Raw genomic sequence first — 23,187 nt, forward strand, 5'->3', positions numbered from 1 at the left:
CCATATATAATGAGGATGCCTAACTAATCTCATTTGGAAGGGCATTTCTAAGTGTGGGAAAAGTATGCAAAAAGCTTTTTTTCTAGCAGATGCTTGTTACACCACTGTAGCACCCAGGGAAGCTGTAGCACCCAGGGAACAGTCTCTAAAAGTTATCTTCATTACTGAACAGTCCCTTGAACAGACTAGTCCTAAATCACATAGGTTTTTAAAGATCAACACTGCCTCTTTGAATTGGGTCTAGAAGCTGACAGACAGACAGTGCTACTGATACATCACAGGATCAATAAGTTCCAAATAAACAGCATGCTGATCCCATGGTCAATACTCAAGAGCTCATTTCAATTATATCTAAGTCTTCAGCAATAGTCTCAGATAAAGAACATTATAGAATTCCAAATGGGATGCAACTAAGGTATGTGCTGCCATGACCAAACTGGATGTCTCTAAAAATGGGCATGGTTGGCAGACTAATTTTAATTGTGCAAGTGCACTCCTGGCAACTGCAGAAACCTAATATCCAGATACAAAGCTGAAGCCAGGAGTACATTCAAACTATAAACCAGTACGTTCAGCAGGAGTGCGATCCCACTCCAAATGTATAACTTGATGATCCTCAAATAAGACTTATAACTGATTTGTTTATATTAGGGTCCCTTTCCTTAAGCAAGTCAGACTTCAGTATTATAGGAAATGAGTAGGTTTGACACATTACATCAAGCTTTTCCTTAAGTAATATTGAGTGCTGTCAAATGTTCAAGGCAATTACTATACCTGTGACACAGCTGGAAAGATATCTGATATCCTGTTCTAGAACCAGGGTGTGGTTTACTTGTTTGAGTATTGAACTAAAACTTGAGGATACCACATGTGAACGGATAGAAACTCGTTGGGTAACTTGGGCAAGACAGACTCTATCAGCCCAAAAGGAAGGCAATGGCAAACCACCACTGAATAATTCTTGTCAGGAAAATCCTATGAAAGTGTCACTTATAACGCCATGTAAAGCAAGAAGTGCTGAGTCTAGTACGGTTACTAAAAATCACTTATTTTGGATTAAGTATTTCCATTTTATAATAATAATCTTATAATAATAATCTTGAATAAACATTTCTAAAAGTTCTTCTCTGGTGCAGAAGGAAAAATGAAATTTAGTCTAAATCTTGAGATACCAACAGCAACTCTTCAAACTGTGGTAGTTCACAGAGGAGAACCATGCACAAGAAATTTTGAACCATGGAAGCAAGAAGTTACACAAAACCTGAACTGGTTTTACTAAGCTTGTGGTTTCCTAGTCTGACCAAAATATCAGTGGAGTCCTACATATACCGTATATACTCATCTATAAATCTAAAAATTTATGTCCAAAAATTGACCCAAAAATCCTAGGTTGACTTATTTACAGGTAAATATAATAATGTGATAGCAGCTCTTTTCAAGTTTCTTTTTTCTGTCCTGAGCCAAGCAGATAAGAGTCCTTGATTGATTTATTGAAGTTTGTTTAACAGTCCCTCTCCCACTCACACAATTTGCTGTCTCGGGAGTGAAGGCTGAAACAATAAAGCCCTCTTGCTGCTCGCATACACACATTGAAGAAGCCTCCAAGTTTTACATTCAACCTATTCACGGGTCGTGCCAAAATCCCTAATTTTGGCCCCAAAACCTGCCCTTGATTTATACATGAGCTCGACTTATAGTTGAGTATATACAGTACCCTGTAAGACTTTTTCACAACCTACCTGCCCTGCCATGACTTTACATCCAACGCTACTGCAGAATGGAATAATTATGCAGAATGGAAAAGAATACATATTATGTAAATACACACACACATAAACACGTGTGTACATATATATAGAGAGAGAGAGAGGAAGAGAGAGGAAGAGAAGGAGAGGGAGAGTATATACTCGACTATAAGTCTACCTCATGTATAAGTCAAGAGCAGATTTTGGGGCCAAAATTATGGATCTTGGTATGACCCATGGATAAGCTGAGGGTAAAACTTAGGGGCATGCAACAAAGGATCTGAATGATGAAGCAAAGGAAAATGAACCTACAAAATTCTGGCATGCATAACTGTGCTCTCCCTAAAGACTGGATGGATGCGGGGGGGGGGGGGCGGTCATTGCTTCCAGAACACATTACACTCGTGCCTATCACCAGGAGATGGTTCCCTTTTCTATGAGTTGAAGTACAGTATGTACAATGACCCATGGATAGGTCGACCCAGGTTTTTGGGATCAGTTTTTTGACTAAAATTTCTAGACTTATACATGAGTATATACAGTATATATAAAATAGTACACAGTTCAATAAATGCCAATGTCTATTGGTATCTTTTATTAAATTATAAAAACATCATATTGATAATGATTTTTTAAAATCCAGAATTCAACATATTTTATGAGTTTTTTTATTGTTATTACTATTATTAGCCACACTGATGCTGTATGAAGAAAGTGATCCCAATGAAAGTAATATAATTTCAAATTCTATCATACTTGTTTACCTTCCCTGCAGTAGCAAAGAATTCTCCATCTGGTGAAAACTTCATCAGGTGAACTTCAGAAGCAGTTCTACAAAGTAGGATAGAAACATTGTATTGAACATTATTCAAGACCTCAAACACTTATTAACACATTATTTCTGTGGTCTCTGTTTCTGAAACATTGTAAGATATTACAGAGGGTTCAGTTCCCTGCTGGCCTATAGAAAGAAAGTCACAACATTTGTTTTTCATATTAATTATTCAGAATAATTATATATCGAATGTACTGTGTTTCTATTTTAGGCATATTTCAATATTTGTCATTTGGATTTCAAGTAACAGCAGGCACAAAGGCTCACCTTGTCTGGGATACAGAATTTTTTTTATTTTGACCTAGTTTCAGCACTAACATGTATTTTACAAAGATAGTACAGTGGGACCTCAGTATCCATGGGGACTCTGTTCTGCCCTCCCCAACCCAGATACCAAAATCTGCAGATGTTCAATATCCCCAATGGCAGTGCATGCATGTGGCCATGCAGCCATTAGGAACAGTCCCCATTGCAGGCATGTGGCTGAGCCACCATTGGGGACAACAAGGCTTCAGGTAAGCCACCACTGTCTTGAGTGGAGGCGCATGCAAGCAGCCAAGCCACAAGAGTTCAAGTAAGCCCCCATCCCTGTGTCTATAATGGCAGCGTGGCTGTGTGCATGTGCCACCATTGGGGACAACACAGGCTTGCCATACACGGATGCTCAGATCCATGGATGGCAAGTCCACAGATCCTGGGGTCCCAGTGTATTTAGGAAAATCTGTAAGAGCATCATTCTTAGCCCCTAGGGCTCTTCCAAGATGTTGATGCTTAAGACAAGATAGTGTTTCCCATTAATTCACATCCACATTTCATGTGCAGAAAAGCAGTTGAATTTTACTTCAGTGTAGCTGCCTCTATGGGTAACTTGTTAACTTAGGAAACATGGTAGAGTATGTGTGGTGTAGATACAACTTTGTTTTTCAATGTCTTACCACCATGCCTTGCCCTTATAGCATCTCCTACCTGAGGGTGACTTTACTAGGCAAAGAATCATAAAGATGTTAGTATTTATTTCTTACTTGCACTGCCAAATGACTCTCCAGTTTTGACTATCTACTTTTTCTGGATTTTCTTCTTCCAATAAATTGTCAAAATGGACATTGGACCAAAGCTGCAGACAACTGGAACCAGTCAACAAACGAGACCCTAGATTTTACAAATGTATACACAGCAAAGAAAACAGAATTAGAAGTCAATCTATGCAGCATAAAACATATGCCTGGGACTATAAACTCTTATGCAACATAGATTACATTTAATCTATGTTTAGACTAAAGATCTCTATAACTATTTTAGGGAGTAAACGAGGGGATAAAAAAACTTCCATTTCTGCTGGATTCCACTGCCAATATAAGTCTGTTCATGTGATGAACAATTTGACAATCATCATTAGGGAACAACTATTAACATAATTTATATTCAATGTACACAATCAAAGACTATTGGCAAGGACCATCCTCTAAAATGATGACTATTTTGTGATTTTAGTTTGGTCCAGTGGAAATGTATGGCCGAAAAGCAGAACTTTCAGAAAGCAGAATCTGCAAAGATTTAAATTCCATACAGATAGCAGAACTCCACCATACCCACTCAGCTTTCTGGATCTCTTACCAACTGATCTGATTTGCTGAATAAAACATTACTTTCATAAAAATGAAAGAATAGTCAGGAAGTCAAGAATAGTAGATGAAAATGACTTAAGGGATAGAAAGTATAGGTAAAACCAGTAATCCTGTAACGGAATTGTGAAAGCAATAACATATTGTGAATGTATTATATATCTAAAAGATATGCATGGTTTTAAAAAAAATTTTAGCCTTTTAAAGCTATTTTTATTTGTTTGAGCTAGTTAATATAGTTTTCCTTTGTTTAAATTATTCACTAATTTTAACCTCAAATTGTTTGATTTTTAAAAAATTATTATTTTATCTATTTGCCACAGATTTTACAAAAAAAAGGTGAGATAAAAATATTTCAGTAACCAAATAAAAAATTATCTACCTCCTTCTCTACAAATATTTTTTATATTTTTGCATAACATCACAATATATTTACAAAATATTTTTTTAGTCTAAGAGATATCACAGAGTTTAAAAGACACCATTAAGTAAATGCAAATATTTTGTTTGCCCCAAGCATTATGGTGGTAGTGTTTTTCAAAAACAGAATTGGGAACATCCTACTGTAATTCCAAAGCTTCCAAATGTGTCATGCTGGCATAGGCTTCTTCCCCCAACAGTAATTAAAATTATCACTCATTTTTTCAAAAGCCATGAGGAAAATTCATAGCTATGGTCTCTCCACTGTACAGATTATCAACAGAACTATATTGTTTCTCCCTAGTCAAATCACAGCTTTCCATTACTGAATCTTTCACTTAAGAGACAGAAGGAGATAAATGTTCAAGAAACCATAGGAATCAATTCTAAAATGGCATTACTCAACCTAGTACTCTTCAAATTTTTTAACTTCAGTTCCTATCAGTGTCAGACAGCATGGTCAAGTATCTAGGGATGACACTTTAAGAAAACATTTGGAGGGCGTCAGGCTGGTGAAGGCTATTTTAGAAATTCACCCAAACAGCTCCTGTACCTTATCATGTTTAAGCACCATATTCTGTTGCTTTCAGACTTTGCAGTATACTTATCCATCTTAATATTATTGGATTTTGATAATGCAAAACAACCTTGGAAATTCATTTAAACAAGGGAAAATAAAATGAAATTAGTGAAAAATTGTCAAGGAAAATATCTAGTTAAATTGGTACTAACCTGATGGATCCCAGGTTAAATTATGCACCACATTTTCAAGTGAAATCTGATCTGATTTCTGCCACTGATAATGTAATCCCTAAAGCCAAAGACAGACAAAAATTAAGTAATTCTAAAAATCTTACATTCAGTTACAAGGTTTGCTGGTTCAAGCATAACATGAAGTCTACTGAGAGATTTGCTATCAAACTGTTTTTTTTATCAAGGTCCAAGAAAATAAAAAGAATACAGTCTGCCCTCTGTTTATGCAGGGGTCAGTTCCAAACACACACACACACTCGCGAAAACTGAGACGTGCACTTATTCAAGCCCCATAGGCTTGAACGGGGCACACACCCCCATTGAGGATAACTGAGTTCACCCCTCCAAGTATAATCAAGAACACAGATCTCAAGTCCGTGAGAAAGGAGGGGCAACTGTACTTCCAATAACCTGAGATAGCAATAGGAACTTCGTTTATATATCACTTCATACCAGCCTCTAAGCAGCCTCTAAGCAGTTTACAACTGTAAGCTAATTGCCCCCATCAAGCTGGGTACTCATTTTAGTGACCTCGGAAGGATGCAAGCCTGAGTCAAGCCTGAGCCCTTGGCTGGTATTGAACTTGCTATCTTGTGGTTTGTGTGCGAGTGGCTGCAGTACAGTCATTTAACCACTGTGCCACCAGGGCTCCTGGGCTTTTTAGACATCACTGAACATAAACTCAAACTTAAAATAGGATCAAAAGACATATTTGTATAAACTCATTAAAAACAAAGGAAATGTGGAAATGCAATAACTGATAGCCTGTAGAACTGACTGAAAAATTCTACACATAGATTGTAACATAGAATTCTAAATATCTGTTTTCCATCACACTTTAGTTTGTGGGGCGAAGCAGACAGGGATAAAGGAGTGGCCCGCAATTGACCAGGGACTATGACAACTCCACAGCCCACTCTCAAAGCAGGCTGCCACCGTGGTCCCAAAAAAGCTGACAGCAAGGAGTGGATTTTTGCTGCTCCTTTTCCCAGTAGCTTCAGACTGCCTTTGGCAGCCTCAGGGTAACTTCCAGCTGGTTCGAGGCCATGCGTCATCTGCACACCATGCCCTCAAAGTGGCTCAAAGATGTTCCTTTTGACACATCTGTGTTGGGCCTATATTGCCTAAAAGATTCTTTAAAAGTAAAGCTTGCATTTCTATATATTGTACACTCATATGGGAAATAAGTTCTATTGCATTCAATAGAACTACCTTCTGGGTAGATATGTAAAGGATTCTCAGTCCTTAGATTGTATACTGACACACTTGTATTCAGTTTCTTTGGAAATCCTATCTTCTTGCCACTGAATAAACATCCAAGGCATTAACAACTAATCTGTCCACTATTCTTCACTAATTCAGTGTAGGTGAGTAAACCTGTAAAGCTTTCATCATTCTTGCCTACTGATAGCTCTCAATGTATGTGAATTTGACTTCTTGCTCTCCCTGGAGATCCCAGAGATGTCTTGGCATTGCAGTAAAAAAATAAATCTGGGAACTCTTCATCTGAATGGATAAGCTATGGCACCAACACCTTGACTTCTCCTGACAGCTTCCTTCAAAGAGACAATCAGCAGAGAAATTCAAACTCAGCTTGCCAATTGCTGAACATGTCACCTTCAGGCAAAGAGAATAAAGTGCTGCTGCTGGGATATGAATATGAGGACCTTTTTTGTCCCAGCAAGTGAGCATAGTATTAGGGCAATATATGCCAAATGCTGACAGTCTGTTTTGGGGATTGGCTTATTGCAAAGCTGGGGATGACTTGTGCCATCTCCTGATCTAATTTATTCAATCCTCTTCTGTCACTTAATCATATTGTTAATAGAACAGCTCAAAGGGTTGACTGAATGCATATACAGTCAGTCCTCTGCATCCATGGACTCTACCAACTGAAAATAATCACCAAAAAATTCCAAAGAACAAACCTTGTTTTTTCCATTTTATACATAAGGGATGCCATTTTACTATGCCACTGTATATAATACTTGCATTTGTCATGTCTTTTAACATATGATGCAGCAACCTCATTGAAGCTAAAGAGGGGACTTGATAATATTATGCCCATAGGGGAAAGGGTAGGATACCAGTGGAATAATTTCATCTCTATCAAAGGTTTACCATGTCTCCAGAGCAATAAAACCAAATCATACAACATATACAATCTTTTTAGTGAAGAAATAAAGATGATTCACTTACAGTATGTTGAATATTCTTCTGTTTAAAATGTTGAATGGGCTCAAAGATGCAAATCACATTCCCATAAGAAGCTGCAATCTAAAAAAAATTGCATGCTAAATTTAGTAGTTTGTTTTAAGATTGTGGAACTCCCTTTCATAGGTATAAGCCTATCGTTAACCACCTCTCCAAGAATAATCATCTACAAGAAATGACAATTTTTAGAGGATCACGAAGCAGTACAAAACTGCTTTGTGTAGCTATGGTCACATGAAGCTTTATGGCAATCTAAATATATCTAACAAGCTTTAGCTGGGAGTTGTAGAATATAATTATAGCCTAGATACAACACTGTGATGGTGAAGCAGCACAACAGAACTTCATTCCTCTCCCCTCAATATAAAATTAACAAAATCCACATACATGACCTACATTACTGAAACAGTAAAATACATAGTATACTGAATGACAAAAAGAGTACTTGTAAAAACAAGCATGTTTTCAACATGCACCTAAAATAAGAATTGTCAGATAATGTCTGATATCAGTGGGATATCGTACAACACACAGCATCATGCAAAATGTCCTGCTCTTAACTACTCTGTTGTAGTCAAACATCTGAATGTCCATAGGTTTCCCACTCTTATTGCACAATTATTTTCATGAACAGTTCTCATTTTTTTAAAAAGACATAGTACTATTGTTTACAATGCTTTCGTCTTCTACACAGAACCCCTGGTTACATGTTGCTGTTTTTCACATTCACAGTTGTTCTTGTTTTGTGCATTCAAATGATTTCCACCTTATGGCAACCCTAAAATGGAACCATCACAGAGTTTTCTTGGCAAGATTTATTCAGAGGTAGAATTACTCATGCCTTCCTGAAGCTGAGAGGGTGTGACATATCGAAGGTCACCCAGTGGGTTTCCATGGCTAAACAGAGATTCAAACCCTGGTCTCCAGAGTTGTAATCTAATGCTCAAACCACTACACCATGCTGGCTCTCTGGTATGTAGTCAGATATAACTTCGAAAGATAAGAAAACTGTAACAAAAACAAACCATCACCAGTATAACCTAAATATGCCAGATGGAATTCTGTCAGAGTTATATAGAAGTCAATGCAGTAAAGGCCATAAGCAGCCAAAATGTGCAGTGTTTAAGGGGGAAAATGAACAAGATACACTCCAATATATAAAACAGTAAAGCACCCTGAGAAAATGCAAATTGTGACAGCTAATAAATTTCACATATAAAACAGCTTTAGGTATTATGGATAGCCCTCAGTGTGGACAAAACTGTGTGGTGAGGGTGGTTGTTGTTTTGTTTTGTGGTTTTTTTGACAAATTTTAGGTATGTTTGTAACTGTAAATAACATACCTACCTTAAAGAATAACTTAGTTCAAATTAAGTAATTTGATGAAAATAAATAGCTCTAGTGTGCAAAGGAATTGTCAGACTTTGCAAATACAGGTATTTCTTCCTTTCTTCCTTTGCACTAGTTTTTGAAAGAGTGAGAGTGAGCCAAGGCAGAGCAAAGGAAAAAACAGTAACACTAAAAAGAGAATACAAAATTGTCCAATGAGCAGGTATATATATTCCCATTTGTTATTGTTAACGGCCTTCAAGTTGACCTCGACCCATGGTGACCCTGTGGATAAGATATTTCCAAGTTTCCCTATCTGCAACCACTCTGTGCAGCTCCTGTAGGTTCAGGCCTGACTGAATCTAATCTACTTGCACATGGCCTTCTCTTTTCACTGCCTTCTACTTTTACTGCATCACTGTCTTTTTTAATGAATCATGCTTTCTCATGATGTGGCCAAAGATAGCCTCAATATTTAACCTCAAAAACTAACACGATTGAGTGTAGTAAGGCTGATATTATACAGAAATATTTGTAAGATATTCCCATTGTAAGTAAATAAGAAAACCACACAGAAAAGAAATAGAATAATAAAGATGGAAGGATAGACTGTAAGAATAATATATTTTTGTTCTGACCAATTTCTGAGCTAAAACAGCTTCTGCCTGTGCACATGGGACTTGGACCTAACCTAATAAATGTTGATTTGTTGTTGTTAACTGCTCCCAAGTCAACCTTGACATGTAGCAACCTCATGGATGAAGCTCTTCCAAGAACCCCTGTCTTCGACCGTATTTTTCAGTTCTTTCAGGCTCATGGCTGTAGCTACCTTTACTGAGTTGATCCATCTGGTCTACCTCTTTTTCTCTAATACCTTTGCAAGAATTATTGTTTTAACTAATAAATCACAGCTTCTCACAATATGGCTGAAGTATGACAGCCTCAATTTGGCCATCCTGGCTTCTGGGGAAAGCTCAGGCTTGCATGTTCCAGTACCCATTTGTTTGTCTGGCCATTCAAACATTTGGCATTTAGCACACACACAAAAATGCACTCCTCACATAATGTTCTTGGTTTATTCCCTTCCAAAACTTTTTGAATTTCACACATTTAGTAGTGAATTTGCAATGAAGATTGGTACAAAATTTTGATATTCTAGATAGTGTGCACTCATATCTTTTTGTACCTTATTCCACTGAACAATTTCACATATTTCTCAGTCACAAGGACTTAGTATTTGGTCGAAATAAAGTTTATGAATTGACAGAGGTACATTAAGCGGGGGATCCGTTCTGGATTTACCAGTGTAAGGGGAAATCCACGTATGCTCGTGCCCCATTAAAAACAATGGGGCGCATGCTTGCGGCTTAGGGTGCCGTGCACCCCAGGTGAATGCACTATTGCTTTCATTGGCGTGCAGCTTCTGCGTAAGCTGCGTATAGTGTGCTGGCGTATGGTGCAGGTGCACTGTATATACATTCACATCTTGTCCAGCAAAAGATTGATACTTTTTCCTTGCAGGATATAAACTTATGTAGTTTCAGAAGTAAAAGCAAAGAAGAAAAGAAGGTGTGAAATCAGATGTAAGAGTATAACCAAACAAATCTTGCCAGTGACATTTAGAAAGAGCAAACTGTTCTGGAAAAGGTATAAAGAGTTTCAAGACCCCAAATGTTTTTAGCAAAAGGAAAATAAGCTGCTGGGAGTTGTGTAAATATAAAAGAAGCTTCATTACTTGGAAAATGCCGTGGTAATTTAAAATAAAAAAAGGACATCAGAATCTGTTCTGAACCTTTCAGAGATTATCTTTTACTTATTTGTTTAATTTTTATCACCTCTTGACTTCTCACATTCCCTAAGGTGATGTGCAACAGATTGAAAAGATTTTAAAAATTAACTACAGAGTAAACATTACATACACAGACTAAAATATTTTTAATAAATAGTTTTTACAAACTATACTAATTTATTTTAAAAGGTAGAGAAGCCACTCCTGGTTTTAAGAACCAAAGACATAGGCCCAATACAAACGGGCATGCAGTGCCGTGCTGGCGCCGATTTTAGAGTTAGGGATCGCATGGCAACCGCACGGTCCTTAACCCTAAAACGGTGCAGTCCTGTGTACACTGGTGCCGCCATTGTTATGTAAGCTTCACATGGCGTCTGCACATTGCCATGCAGCGCTTATTTAACGAGTGCACCAGTGTCGCACTTGTTACGCTGCCCCTGCGGCTCAAAAAGAACCCGTTTTTCCTGGTTCTTTTTCCTCCGTAGGGAAGCCGTGTGCCTAAAATGGTGTGGTGCCGTAACAATGACTGCACCCTGTGTACATGGGCGCCACCATTGTTATGTAAGATCCGCACAGCGTCTACACATTGCCATGCAGCGCTTATGTAACGAGTGCACCCATGTCACACTTGTTACGCCACCCCTGCGGCTCAAAAAGAACCTGTTTTTTCCAGGTTCTTTTTCCTCCGTAGGGAAGCCGTGCGGTTTGGCGGCTGTGGCTTCCCTCCGGAGGAAATTAGGCTGCTGGCAGGTCACCCTTTTTGGGCAGTCTGTCCCTCGCCATACTCTACTATCCTGTTTCTAATGTAAAACATCCATCCAGGCAATCAAAGCCATGTTTGTTCAACAATCAGGTCTGAAGCGAGACTGAAATGGATCGAGGTAATCAGTTAAATTCGAGAAAGTGTGTTGTGCTGCCATTGCTTGCTTTAAGATTTTATTTAGAAAAGAAAGATTAGAAACTGGCTGGGAATTTTTTAGGATGGTACAGTCAATAATGGTCTTATAAGTTGGAACACAGCACAGCCTTCTTTCCAATGAGCATTTACAATCTCCCTTGCAAACTTTAAGCATGAAGCTAAGGCAATCTTAGATTATCAAATAATGTTCAAATTGCATACCAGAGTACACCTTTTGACATGTGGCACTTTAAATAAGGCAATGTATGGATTTTTTTTTTAAAAGATGCCTCTGTCCATCTTTTCCATACCAAACTTGAGCTCATCTCACAACTCGTTCATCCATCCCTAATTATCATAAGAATTCTTCATTTAAACATTAAATTTTAGCTCCCCCAACATGGATAAAGAGTCCTCCCCCACCAAGAACACCCGTAACTCTTTGCAACCTTGAAACGCATAGCCTCCCGTATGTTTCCAAAGTGTTTCCATGTTCAATCTGATGTTAGAAGCCACAGTTGCAAAGGATCCTCCACCTCCAGACAAAAGCAACACCGTATCTTCCCCACTTTGACAAACTGTGAATTCTCCTCATTTCCAAGGTCTTTGCACTCTGAATCCTCTGTGTGCAGCCATCACCACAAAGAGAAGGTACAGTTTTGTCTGGCCAGGAGAGAGAGGGAGGAGGAGAGAAAAGAAGTTGGTTCCTCCCGGGAGTGGCTGCAAACATTGGATTCAAAAGGAAGGTCTTTGGAAATGAGGAGGATGCAAAGTTTGACAAAGTAGGGGAATATACAGTGTTGGTTTGGGCTGGCTGTGAGGAAGGGTGAGGAGGAGGAGGAGGGGGGGTGAAGAGGTTGACTTTGTTAAGCAAGAGCTACAAAGTCACAAATAGTCAAAACCACAAATCTGAAACCTGTGAATGTGGAGGGTGGATTGTACTTGCCAATCTGTTACACACCATCCACAGAACTACAAGTAGATTATGATTTACCAGTTGTTCACCCTGGGGTAGCTGTATGGGTAAACAAACCCTTTCTCATATCACCCACAAAAATGCTTTAACAGATTCTGTGTCTACTTTTGCTGAAATGCCCACCTTTCTGCGTAGTCAGAACAAGGTAGTCCTGGCTAAAGTGATTAAGAAATAATATCAAGGTTTAGAGACATTAATGTCTAGAAGTGGAATTGAATAGCCACATACCTTGAAACATGCTGAACTTTGTTAATGGCACAGAACATAAAGTTTCAAGAGTTAGTCAAGATGTTACTTGAAAAACATGCATTACAACAATATGTGTGACAGACAGAAGAAATACTACTAGTGCCATTTCTTACCTTTCCTTGCTGCATAGAGCAATCTACACATCCCACTTGTATATTTCCATGTTTTGCTCCAGGAATTATTTGTAACCTTTCAAAATCCGTTCCCAGTATCACAACATCACATCCTGATGCATATGCCTGTGAGAAAAGTAAGAAATTGCATAATTTTTCCTCCTCTTTTAAAAAAAACACAATCAGAAGAAAAACATATTTTTAAAATAACAATTACAAATTATACTACACATTTCTTTAGTCAGCATCATAATTCCTTTGACCAAACCTTGATGGAATAAGTGATCTTGACAACTCATTTAACTCTCACAAACAAAAACGTGATTTTTTTGTATTTCTATGAGATGAGCCATTTTATAAATGACACACTCGATTTGAAAACAGATGGTTGAAAAAGGTTTCTTTATGTGATTCCAGGAAAACTCAGCTTTCATGAGTAAATTCAAGACTTCATATTTAAAATAAAGACTGCATCTAAATTCTGATTTCCACTGAACAACTCTATATTGCTCTGATGACTACTGAACTGGCTTTAGTTCTCCCCTCATACACAAGCCATTAGAACCAAACAGTGTGCGAGCCAAAAAGATAAATTGTCATCATCATTACCTGTGTAAATAGTCTACTGTTTTAATGACACTGTATTGTTATCAGTGACCTTGTGTAAACCATACTGGGAGATCTGTCATCAGAAAAGTAGGAGAAAAGTTCTTAAAATGAATAAACTTAGTCATTAAACTATTAAAGACACTTGATTTCCTGCAACAAAACCAAACCACTGCAGTGAATCCCATGCCCCAAACAGGCTAAGCTAAAGACTTAAAACAAAACAAAACTCCAAGCCAAGTTTATTAAAAAAATAAACCCCACCCTTTAAAACTTTGATCCACTGTTCAATCCAATACTTGATAATAGCACCAGTTATAAACATGCTTACCTATTTCTACATAAAGAATATAATATAATACTATTTATTTCTTACCCGCCTCTTCCTATACATCAAGGCAAGAAACAGTAGATTAAAATGCAACAGATACCAGCTAAAAACACACAACACCAATTAAAAATAAAAATTAAAAAAACAGTTAAAAGAGCATACACATCAAAACAATAAATTCATAATTTAAAAACCCATAATTTATCATCTGAGTAGGCCTGCTGGAAGAGATTAGTCGACAGTGCTATTTTAAATTCAGTCAGTGTATCCAGATATTGAATGTCTTCTGGTAGGTCATTCCATAATTTTGGGCAGCTAAAACAAAAGTCCTTTGGGTGACAAGTTGTCAGTCTAGTCTTGGCTAACTGAAGTAAAAAAAAATGTCCACCAGAGGACCTGAGTGTATAGAGCAGATTATATGGAAGAAGGTGATCCCACAGGTACCCTGGACCCAAATCATGTAGGATTTTAAATGTAACAACCAACCTGTTGAACTTTGCCTGGAAACTAACAGGTAGCCAGTTGAAAAAATTTGATATTGGTGAAATATGATCATTCCTAAATGAAACAGTAACAAATCTGGCTGTCATGTTTTGAACTAATTGAATTTTCCAAATTTGTTACAGAGGTAGCCCAATGTATAGTGCTTTCCAGAAGTTCAGCCTTGAATTGTCAGTGTGTAGACCAGTGATTCTCAAACTTTAGCCCTCTAGGTCTTTTGGACTTCAACTCCCAGAAGTCCCAGCCAACTTGGCCAACAGCCAGGAATTCTAGGACCTGAAGTTCAAAACATCTGAAGGACCAAAGTTTGGGAACCACTGGGGTACACTATCATCTTTAGATCTGCCAGCTTCAGGAATGGGCACAGCTGGCATAACAGCTGAACCTAACAGTAAGCACTGCTGCCTGTCACATTTATCTAAGCTGTCATTTGGAGGATGCATACAAAAACACCCTCAAGCTGCAAATATTCTACACTACAGCTGCTTACTATATTGACCAGAGAAGGTTGCACCGTAACTCTTGACAATCTCTGTTTTGTATTTGGGTTTGTTCTTCAGTGGACACTGCTCAAACACATCAGGATCTTTACTGGTTCAGAGGAAGTGCAATTCCATCCAGGACTAGTTGACACAACTCCACCTCCAGGTTAGGACCCTTGTCAGTAAGCACTTTCATCCTGTGTGGATTCAGACTGCTTTTTCTCATCCAGACAATAACTTTCTCCATCCATTCATTCAGAGGAGACACACTATCCTTAACTGACCTTGTGTAAACCATAATGGTTATGAAAGCCCATAAAAGGCAGTGATGATTGTCTTTTTTCTTTTCCTTGCTGCTGAACATTTCTTTCACAACAGATTTGGGGAAGCTGCTACCCAACACTGTTGTCCTGTAATTCACCTCAGGCAACATTGATGGGAGTTGCTGTCCAATATCTGGGGGTGACAGGCTCTCTATCCCTGCTCTTTGGGATAAAGACTTGGGAGAATTTAACCTTATGGTAGACTACTACTACCTAAATTCTCCTCAAGGGTCCTATGCTACCACTACCACCCCTGCAATACTTTTTGAATTTCATGATTCTATCAGCTTCAACACTTTATACAATTTTAATAACTGAGCATAATATAGTACAGGTATGATAAGATTTAAATAACTGGGTCATTGTTTTCCTGTTTATTCTTAGAAATAAAGGTATTTCTTCATACCTGAAAATTCTCTCCTTTATTTTTTTCTGACCACATTTTGACCCAAACATGTGAAATGAGGTGGCCTTATGCTTCCATAAATATTAACTGTAATAGGCATAATTTAACTTCTAAATTTGGAGGTCCTGGTTTGGGTCCAGAATTCACTTATACAAAGAGCAGACTTACTGAAATAATGGTCAACTGAAGTCCCTCTAATTTTACTGAGTCTCCCTTCAATCATGAAGAAATCTGGCTCTAACAAAGTAACTTTTAATTATGAAATGCTGCAAACAACAGGAATGGCAACATTAATGATCTAACTATAAGCTTCCAGAAGCACAAAACTGACCACTGATGAAGACAGACAGCTGGATCACATAGCCCTTGGGCATGATCTCTTAATGACCTTATGTATTAATGCAACTACAGCATGATATTTTAGCTACATTCAGCTATCATGAACACAAAACAACACTCAGAAACAAAACTTTCTTATTCTAAGCAGTCAACAAAGGATTGTTGCTGTTGTGCATCTTCAAAGTTTAAGTGTCTAAACTAAGGACATAGCAACAGGAAAAAAAACTGGCATATAAACATGTCCTATGAACAGCTGTATTAAATCCACCCTTATTGATGAACTTTACATTCAGAATCAAATTGCTCAAGCAACATTAAGCAACATTTTAAGTTTGTTACCCTAATTCTCTTTCCATAGTTATGAAGGTGTGTTTAGAAAACTGCTTTTTCTCAGGAGAAATATGGTATTTGAAATGGATTAGGAGCATTTAAGCATGAGGACTGATATGAATCAGCCAGGTAGCATGCAGTGATATTAGATAACATTTCCGTTATGTTGGGCTTAATGTTTTTGGAGCTTAATGATAAACAGTGGCTTATCACTACAAGCACAAGCTAACCCTGAACAAGATTAGGCTACTTTCTGTTCCATACTATAATGCAAAGAAAAGTTTGGAAGCTTTTGCTCATACGTTAGACTACCCATAGCTTTGTAGTACAGGTATTATATATGTTTAAATGTGCATGAAACAAAGCATGTGTACCTGAATCATCAGCAAGCAAAACAGTCACTATCTCAGCCACCCATGAAAAAAGTTTTGGTTTTGAGGATATTTTGGATTACAGAATTCCGGATAGTCAACCTGTATGTCCAAACCTAGGCAGACTTTAGTCATTTCAGGCCTGCACAACATATGGCCCAGGGGCTGCATGATAGCCTGCAGGGATGTGGAACAAATTCAAAGCTCCTCCACCACTTGGCCTCCTCCTGAGGAGAGGGCCATACAAAGGAGGAGGAAGGGCGGACACTCATCCTGCAAGGCTTCTCCACCACCTGGTCTTCTCCTGAGGAGGCCAGGCGATGGAGAAAGAGGAGGACAGGTGAATATTCACCCTGCAAGGTTCTTCCACTGCTCAGTTTTCTCTCAAGAAGAAAACCAGGAGGAGAAAGATGGGCAAATGCTTGCCCTGCAATGCTCCTCTACAACCCTGCTTTGTCCAGATGATGGCAAACGCATGCCTTGCAAGGTTACTCCTTTGCCTGGCTTTCTCCTGAGATGGCTGGGTGGCACAGGAGGAAGAGGGGCAAACGCTCACCATTCAAGGCTCCTCCGTCACTCTGCCATCTCTTGAGGAGAGGTCTGGACAGAGGAGGACAGGAAAGGCTCCCCTGCTGCTCAGGTTTCTCCTGAGGAGAGGGCCAGGCAGAGGAGGAGGAGAAAGGAATTAATATTATTAATAAATATTAATTAAATAATATTATTAATGTAATTAATTAAAACCTATTTGCAGCCCAAAGAAGTTTAGCCTATTTTAATTTTGGTCCCTACCTACTTCCAAGTTGAGCAGGCCTGAGTTATTTGAATAAGATGAGCTTCAAATTCATGAAGCTACCTGCCTTGTTTCAATTAACCACACCTACAATTAGCCACACTTTAGCTTCTGAATGAAAAAAACAACATGTGCCATAATTAAATCAGAAATGAAATCTTACATTTTTCTGCTTGTAGCTGTTTAGGTGTGCAAGCCCTAGGCTCATGCATACAATAAGACATTTTTCTTAGCATATCCAAATCAGACCATTAGACCATTTTTGATGCAAACCAGGACATTAATAACATATGGCTAGCTCTGAAATAATAGTCTGTGTAAACCCCAACATTACCAAGAGCTAGCTTTATCAATAAGGCTAGTCTTTGAATACCCTTCATAACTTAGCTGACCTCTGTGTCAAAACAAAGCAATATTTCAAGAAACAAACTGTTTCTGGCACCTACATAGGTCTTTACATTAAGTCACTCAGAGACTGTTTTCTCCCAATTCTCTGCAGTTTGCCCATGGTCCAAGTCAAGAGGCCACCATTTTGTAGCCCACCTAAATAGATTATGAATTAAATTGAACAAAAATTTTAAAATTAAGGCTGGAAAGAATCTAAGGACTTTATCACACCACACTGTTTTCCCACTAAAAATGCATTTTCAAAAGTGCTATGCAGTCAGGACTACTCTCTTCTTTATTGAACCTTCATGATCGTCATAATCTTTTTGTTACTATAGCCTTCATTTACACTAACACTTTATCACATGCAACACTTGGCATGGCCCACCCAGTACTACCCAGGACTGCCCAGTGTGTGCCTACTTTGGCACCCCCCCCCCAAGAAATATGAATTAAAAGGAGTCTTAACTTTAAAAAGGCCTTATTTCCTGGGGGGGGGGGGGAGGAGAGAGACTTCCTGATTCAAGAAGTCTTACCTGTAAAAAGGCCTTATTTCCCAGAGGGGATGGGGAGAGGCTTCCTGATTCAATCAATGGGAGATTAAAGCTATTAATCTACCAGCAATTAATCTCGTCTGCTCAGGTCAGGAACTCTTCTCCCTGATCACTGGCAGGCAAAGAGCAAGCAACACTTAAAAGTCCACCAGCAGACCATCCAAAATTGTGATTAAAATAGAGTTGATTTATCCTACTGCAAATGCTAGCACCACAGAAGTGAGAAAGGAGGTCATTAATGCTGGTTCTGTGTGAATGAAAAGAAGTACCTGCCAAGATAATAGAAAGTAAGCAATGTAATGTTGTAAGTCCCAGCAACAAACACTATTAACCAGCTTTTATTGTTCTTTATAGCCTTGTGTGGTAAAGTCCTAAGAATATAATTCAGTCCTTAGATCAGCATAAAAAAGCCTGTTGTTTTGTATTTTTCATTTCTTTTAGTGTTAAAGTATGAGATCAAAGCAACCTTGAAGTTGCATCAAAACAAAATAGAGCTAGAAAACTAGTATGATGGATATTGTTTGCATCTGTCAGTGGTAGCATCTCAAATGCAGAACTCTGGACATAATACTCCCAGCACTGGGATGGAGCGAAGAAGAGGTTTTTCTAAACCCAGGATCATCTCCTACAGCACATTTTTAGGACTGTGAGAGCTGCAGAGGGAGGGGGAAATTGGCAAAAGTTACCTCCTTCCACACACTCCACCACCAACAGAATTTCTTCTATTTACAGAAGGCAAACCCTGCCTATTTTATTGTTTCGAATTATTAAGTCTAACATATATTGAATCATTTCCTTAAAACAAAAATCTCACTCTATACGCTACACTATGAATGCTGCAATTTCCATACACTGTCAGATTAAGTGATGGCTGATTATGCTGCTTTAATCAAAAGAATGATCTTCATTGTGGTAGTTTTCAAAGAAGTAGCCCTATTAGTCTCTTGCAGCATAAAAAGGAGGAAAGGGAGGGGAGAAAAAAGAAAGAAATGTGGCAGCATCTTTAAGCCTGTTTATTAGTCTTAAAGATGCTGCCATGTTTCTTTTTTTTCCCCTCCCATCCCTCCACCTTTTAATCTTCTTCATTGGTGGGTTACAGACCGCACAGAAGAGGCGCCTCCTCGACGCCTCTCTTTGCTGCACAGCTGCGCCGCAGCATACAAATTGCGCGGCACAGCTGTGCAGCAAAGAGCTAAAAAAAGCAGCTCCTTCTTGCGGCGTCGCAAAGCCCCAAAGACGGCGCTGTAACATCGTAGCCGTGCAGCTCTGTATGGAAGCTGCACAGCTGCGACGTAACAGTTACACGCACTGTATGTATGGTGCTGTGCAACTGAGGCACATGCATGATGTGCTAGGGTTGCGGGGCATGTGCATGCAACGCCCTGAGGCAACCCTAGCACGTCATGGATGCACTGCAAAGGGCCTGTCTGGAAAGGGCCATTGTCTCCCTTGACATGTATATGTGTACCCATGCCTTTAGGTTGCCTGTCAGTAACCCCGTTAATTTCATAGGATTTTCTTAAACAAGTAATACTCACAGATGGTTTGACCAGTTCCTTTCTCTGAAATACAGCCTACAGCACCTGGTATACATTGGCAATCTCCCATCCAAGTACTAACCAGGGTTGACACTGCTTCCAAGATCAGACAGGATCTGATGCTTTTAGATTACTTCTCAACATGCTGCTCATTTATTTTGATGCAGGGGTTGAGGTTAGGACAATAATATCCTTTAAAAAAATCATCTAACAGACTGTTAATTTGTTCCTCCTCATACAAAATTATTAATTCTGCTTTGCCTACATTTAGATGTTTGTTGAGATGGAAAACAGAAAAAATGGTTGAACTTTCATCCAACCGAGTAAAAGGGTTTTGAGGTGACCTCTCAAGTAAAAAAATGCTCTAAGGTATTTCTGATGTAATCACTTCTTTGCATTCACACCAACCTGGAGTGTCTGTTGACATTACCATGTTCTTTCCCTATTTAGTAAACAATGCTTATGCTTCCTTGCTCATATTTAAAACAGAAAAGAACCTGATTGACCTTGAAGAACTAGAATTTTACTAGATCTATGCCATAATAAAAACATGATGGAGGGCTCATAACAGTTTGCATGAACAGAGCCATTTTACACGGCACCTCCAATAAAATAGAGGTACCTAGACAGTAGAGAGGGGGCACCATAGATGAATGCTATAAAAATAAGCACACAGTACTAGTCTAGATGACTTTAAGCCAATGATCCTGATTTGAAACAGCTTAATGTTGTTAACGTTGGGAAATGAGAGCGAGTTTTTGCAAGTATTAGAGAAATAGCAATAAGTTTAGTGCATTTTAGTGAAATTTCCACTCATCTAACTTTTACTGTTCTTTGTATGGCCTAGGTCAAGGGTGAGACTTATGTGGTCCTCTATATGTTGCTGGACTGTAATTCCCTCCATCTTTAGCTAGCATAGCAAATGATAAGGAATATACAGTGTCCGCACCCTTAGTTTCATGAATACTGTTCTGAACAGTATCATTTGTTATTCTGTTTTGCCAGTATGATCTTTTGTCAGTGCTAAGGGAATGGGGTTGTTTTCATACACTTTAGAATAGCATGCGAAACGTCAGTAGTGGCTTCTGTCTTCCTATTTTTCTTCTACCTCCACTAGGACCTCCTCAAAATAAGCATCCTGCAAAATGATTTTCAGCAGTTGTAGACCTTGATTAAAGAGAGCTGATGCCCTAAGCAATTTCTTAAAACAAATGTAAGTATTTCTACTACTGAAGGACAGCGAGACATTTGGGATGTGAGTGAAAACATCTTTATTTTCTGTGACATAACATATCACTTCCAAGTGACTACAAGAGTGGGCATTTGCTTAGCATTTTAAGTACATTGTGATAAGCTGAAATTTTCAACTTGGATCCTCAAAAGCCATCTTTGTAGAGCTCAGATTTTTTGTTGCTTATCTTCATTGACAATCAACCCCAGGTATAAACTGAACAGCTTAAAGTATTGTCATTATCAGTGCAGTTCCTGTTTAGATAATGATGTCTTAAAAGAAGTCATGGAGATCGGATACTGAACATAACAATCCACAGGCAAGTCCTCTTATGAAGAGAGCCACATGGTATAGTGAAGACCAGGGCTCAAATCCCTGCTCAGCTATGGAAACCCACTTGGGCAAGTCACATTCTCTCAGACTCAGAGGAAGGGAAAAGCAAATCCCTCTGAACAAATCTTGCCAAGAAAAACCCACAATATGTTTGCCATAGGCTCACCATAAGTTGGAAACAACTTGAAAGTACACAATAACAATGAAGATTTGCATGTTATAATAAATTTTTTAAAAGGTGATCTCTATCTGCTTAACTGAATCAGTATTTTGCTATCTAGAAAGTAAATACTTCTTGGACAACTCTCTAGACAATTCTCCACTGTATTATCTAGTTTTATTTAGCAACTGTGCTGGAGGGAGGCATCCAAGACAAATATGATATTTGAATCCCAATTACCAGTAATCCTAAATCTCCTATTAAGACCCCTGGAAACAACAAGTTAAAAACAGTGTTCACACAGTTTCACAATTTCTGTCAGGCATCAGAGTGACAAAACAAAGTTTACACATACAGAACATGATTGATGTTAAAGCAACACTATATATAAGCCACTTGTTGTTGTTGTTGTATGCCTTCAAGTCATTGCTGACTTATGGCAACCCTAAGGCAATCATGGAGTTTTCCTGGTGAGATTTGTTCAGAAGAGGTTTGCAATGCCTTCCTCCTGAACATGTGGCTTGCTAGATGTGAAAGGGTTATCTTTAACCAATCCATCTTTTATATGCAAATAGGCTAGCTCAAGATCTGGAAATAAATAACAGTACTGTACTGAGTGCAGTGCTAAGCAGTCCCCACTCCTGATGCTGGCTGCTTCATAAGTCCTTTATTTAATTCCTAGCTTATTTCAGACCAGAACAAGAAAAGACAAAAAGGGAGTTTGATACCTGGATGTTCCTTTAACAGTGCAAGACCTCCACCTGACATTTGATTCAGACAGATATATGGGAAGAAACATGTGCTTCTATCAGGCCAGCTTGATGCTAACTGAAGAAGTCATAGTGATCTTACCCACTCAATGTTATACTGTACTTTCTTCTCACTCACAATGAAAACATTATTTCTACTTTTTTATATTTTAAATTAAACATTTACCACAGAAACTCAAACATGATTAGCTAATCACTCAACTGATTGAAAAGGTTTTCTTTTTTAAATAGATAGTTCAAATGTTTTCCGTGGCACATGCATACCAGTAAACTAAATTAATAGTTAACAGTATAATAAGACTGATTGCCATAACTCTGAAGCTTCCTTAACCTCAGTGCATTCGGTACTCAGAGTTGGAGACAGCAGCTAGAAGGGTTGGAGACCTAGGTCATATTCTGGGTAACTATTTACAGTTTTGCTGCCCCCCCCCCCTTTACTGTTATGGAATATACTGTTCAAAAATTATTTCAAAGTTGCTCAGAGATACTAGACAGCAATGATACATCTAGAATAGTTGCTCCCAGTAAATATTGTACTTTGATAAACATAGCTTTGATGTTTCCAACACTCTTCAAATCGATTTCATACATTTCAAAAGACTGCTATTAAAGCTCATCAGGGTTCTCTAGCCTATCTCTGCAGCATTACTGATAAAAAGTCTAACAGCTTCATTATGACATGAAACTATCTGATAGATACACTGAACAACAAAATACCAGTAGTTAAATAGTTTAAAGGTTTGCCATTGCTTTCCCCTGAGGCTGAGAGCGTGTGATTTGCCAAAGGGCCAC

The 23,187-nt window shown here is 38.5% G+C and overlaps 1 protein-coding gene across 5 annotated transcripts in view; it reads right to left on the bottom strand.

Annotated features, from left to right (window-relative positions):
• Window positions 1-23,187, bottom strand: part of DMXL1 (Dmx like 1) — a 110,760-nt gene that overhangs the window by 85,280 nt on the left and 2,293 nt on the right. For 4 of the 5 annotated variants that reach the window (XM_089491860.1, XM_089491853.1, XM_089491844.1 and 1 more), the window contains exons 2-6: window positions 12,944-13,069; window positions 7,575-7,652; window positions 5,355-5,433; window positions 3,603-3,729; window positions 2,510-2,576 (exon numbers count right to left, since the gene is read on the bottom strand). In XM_089491860.1, the coding sequence (XP_089347986.1) occupies window positions 2,510-2,576; window positions 3,603-3,729; window positions 5,355-5,433; window positions 7,575-7,652; window positions 12,944-13,069 (477 nt within the window). Of the gene's footprint in view, window positions 1-2,509; window positions 2,577-3,602; window positions 3,730-5,354; window positions 5,434-7,574; window positions 7,653-12,943; window positions 13,070-23,187 lie in introns of those variants that run through there. The other variant, XM_089491866.1, reaches the window with a different exon arrangement.

The sequence above is a fragment of the Sceloporus occidentalis genome, unplaced genomic scaffold (genome assembly GCF_023333645.1).
Source record: "Sceloporus occidentalis isolate IW3139 unplaced genomic scaffold, rSceOcc1.0.p SCAF_1, whole genome shotgun sequence".
NCBI classification, from domain to species: Eukaryota; Metazoa; Chordata; class Lepidosauria; order Squamata; family Phrynosomatidae; genus Sceloporus; species Sceloporus occidentalis.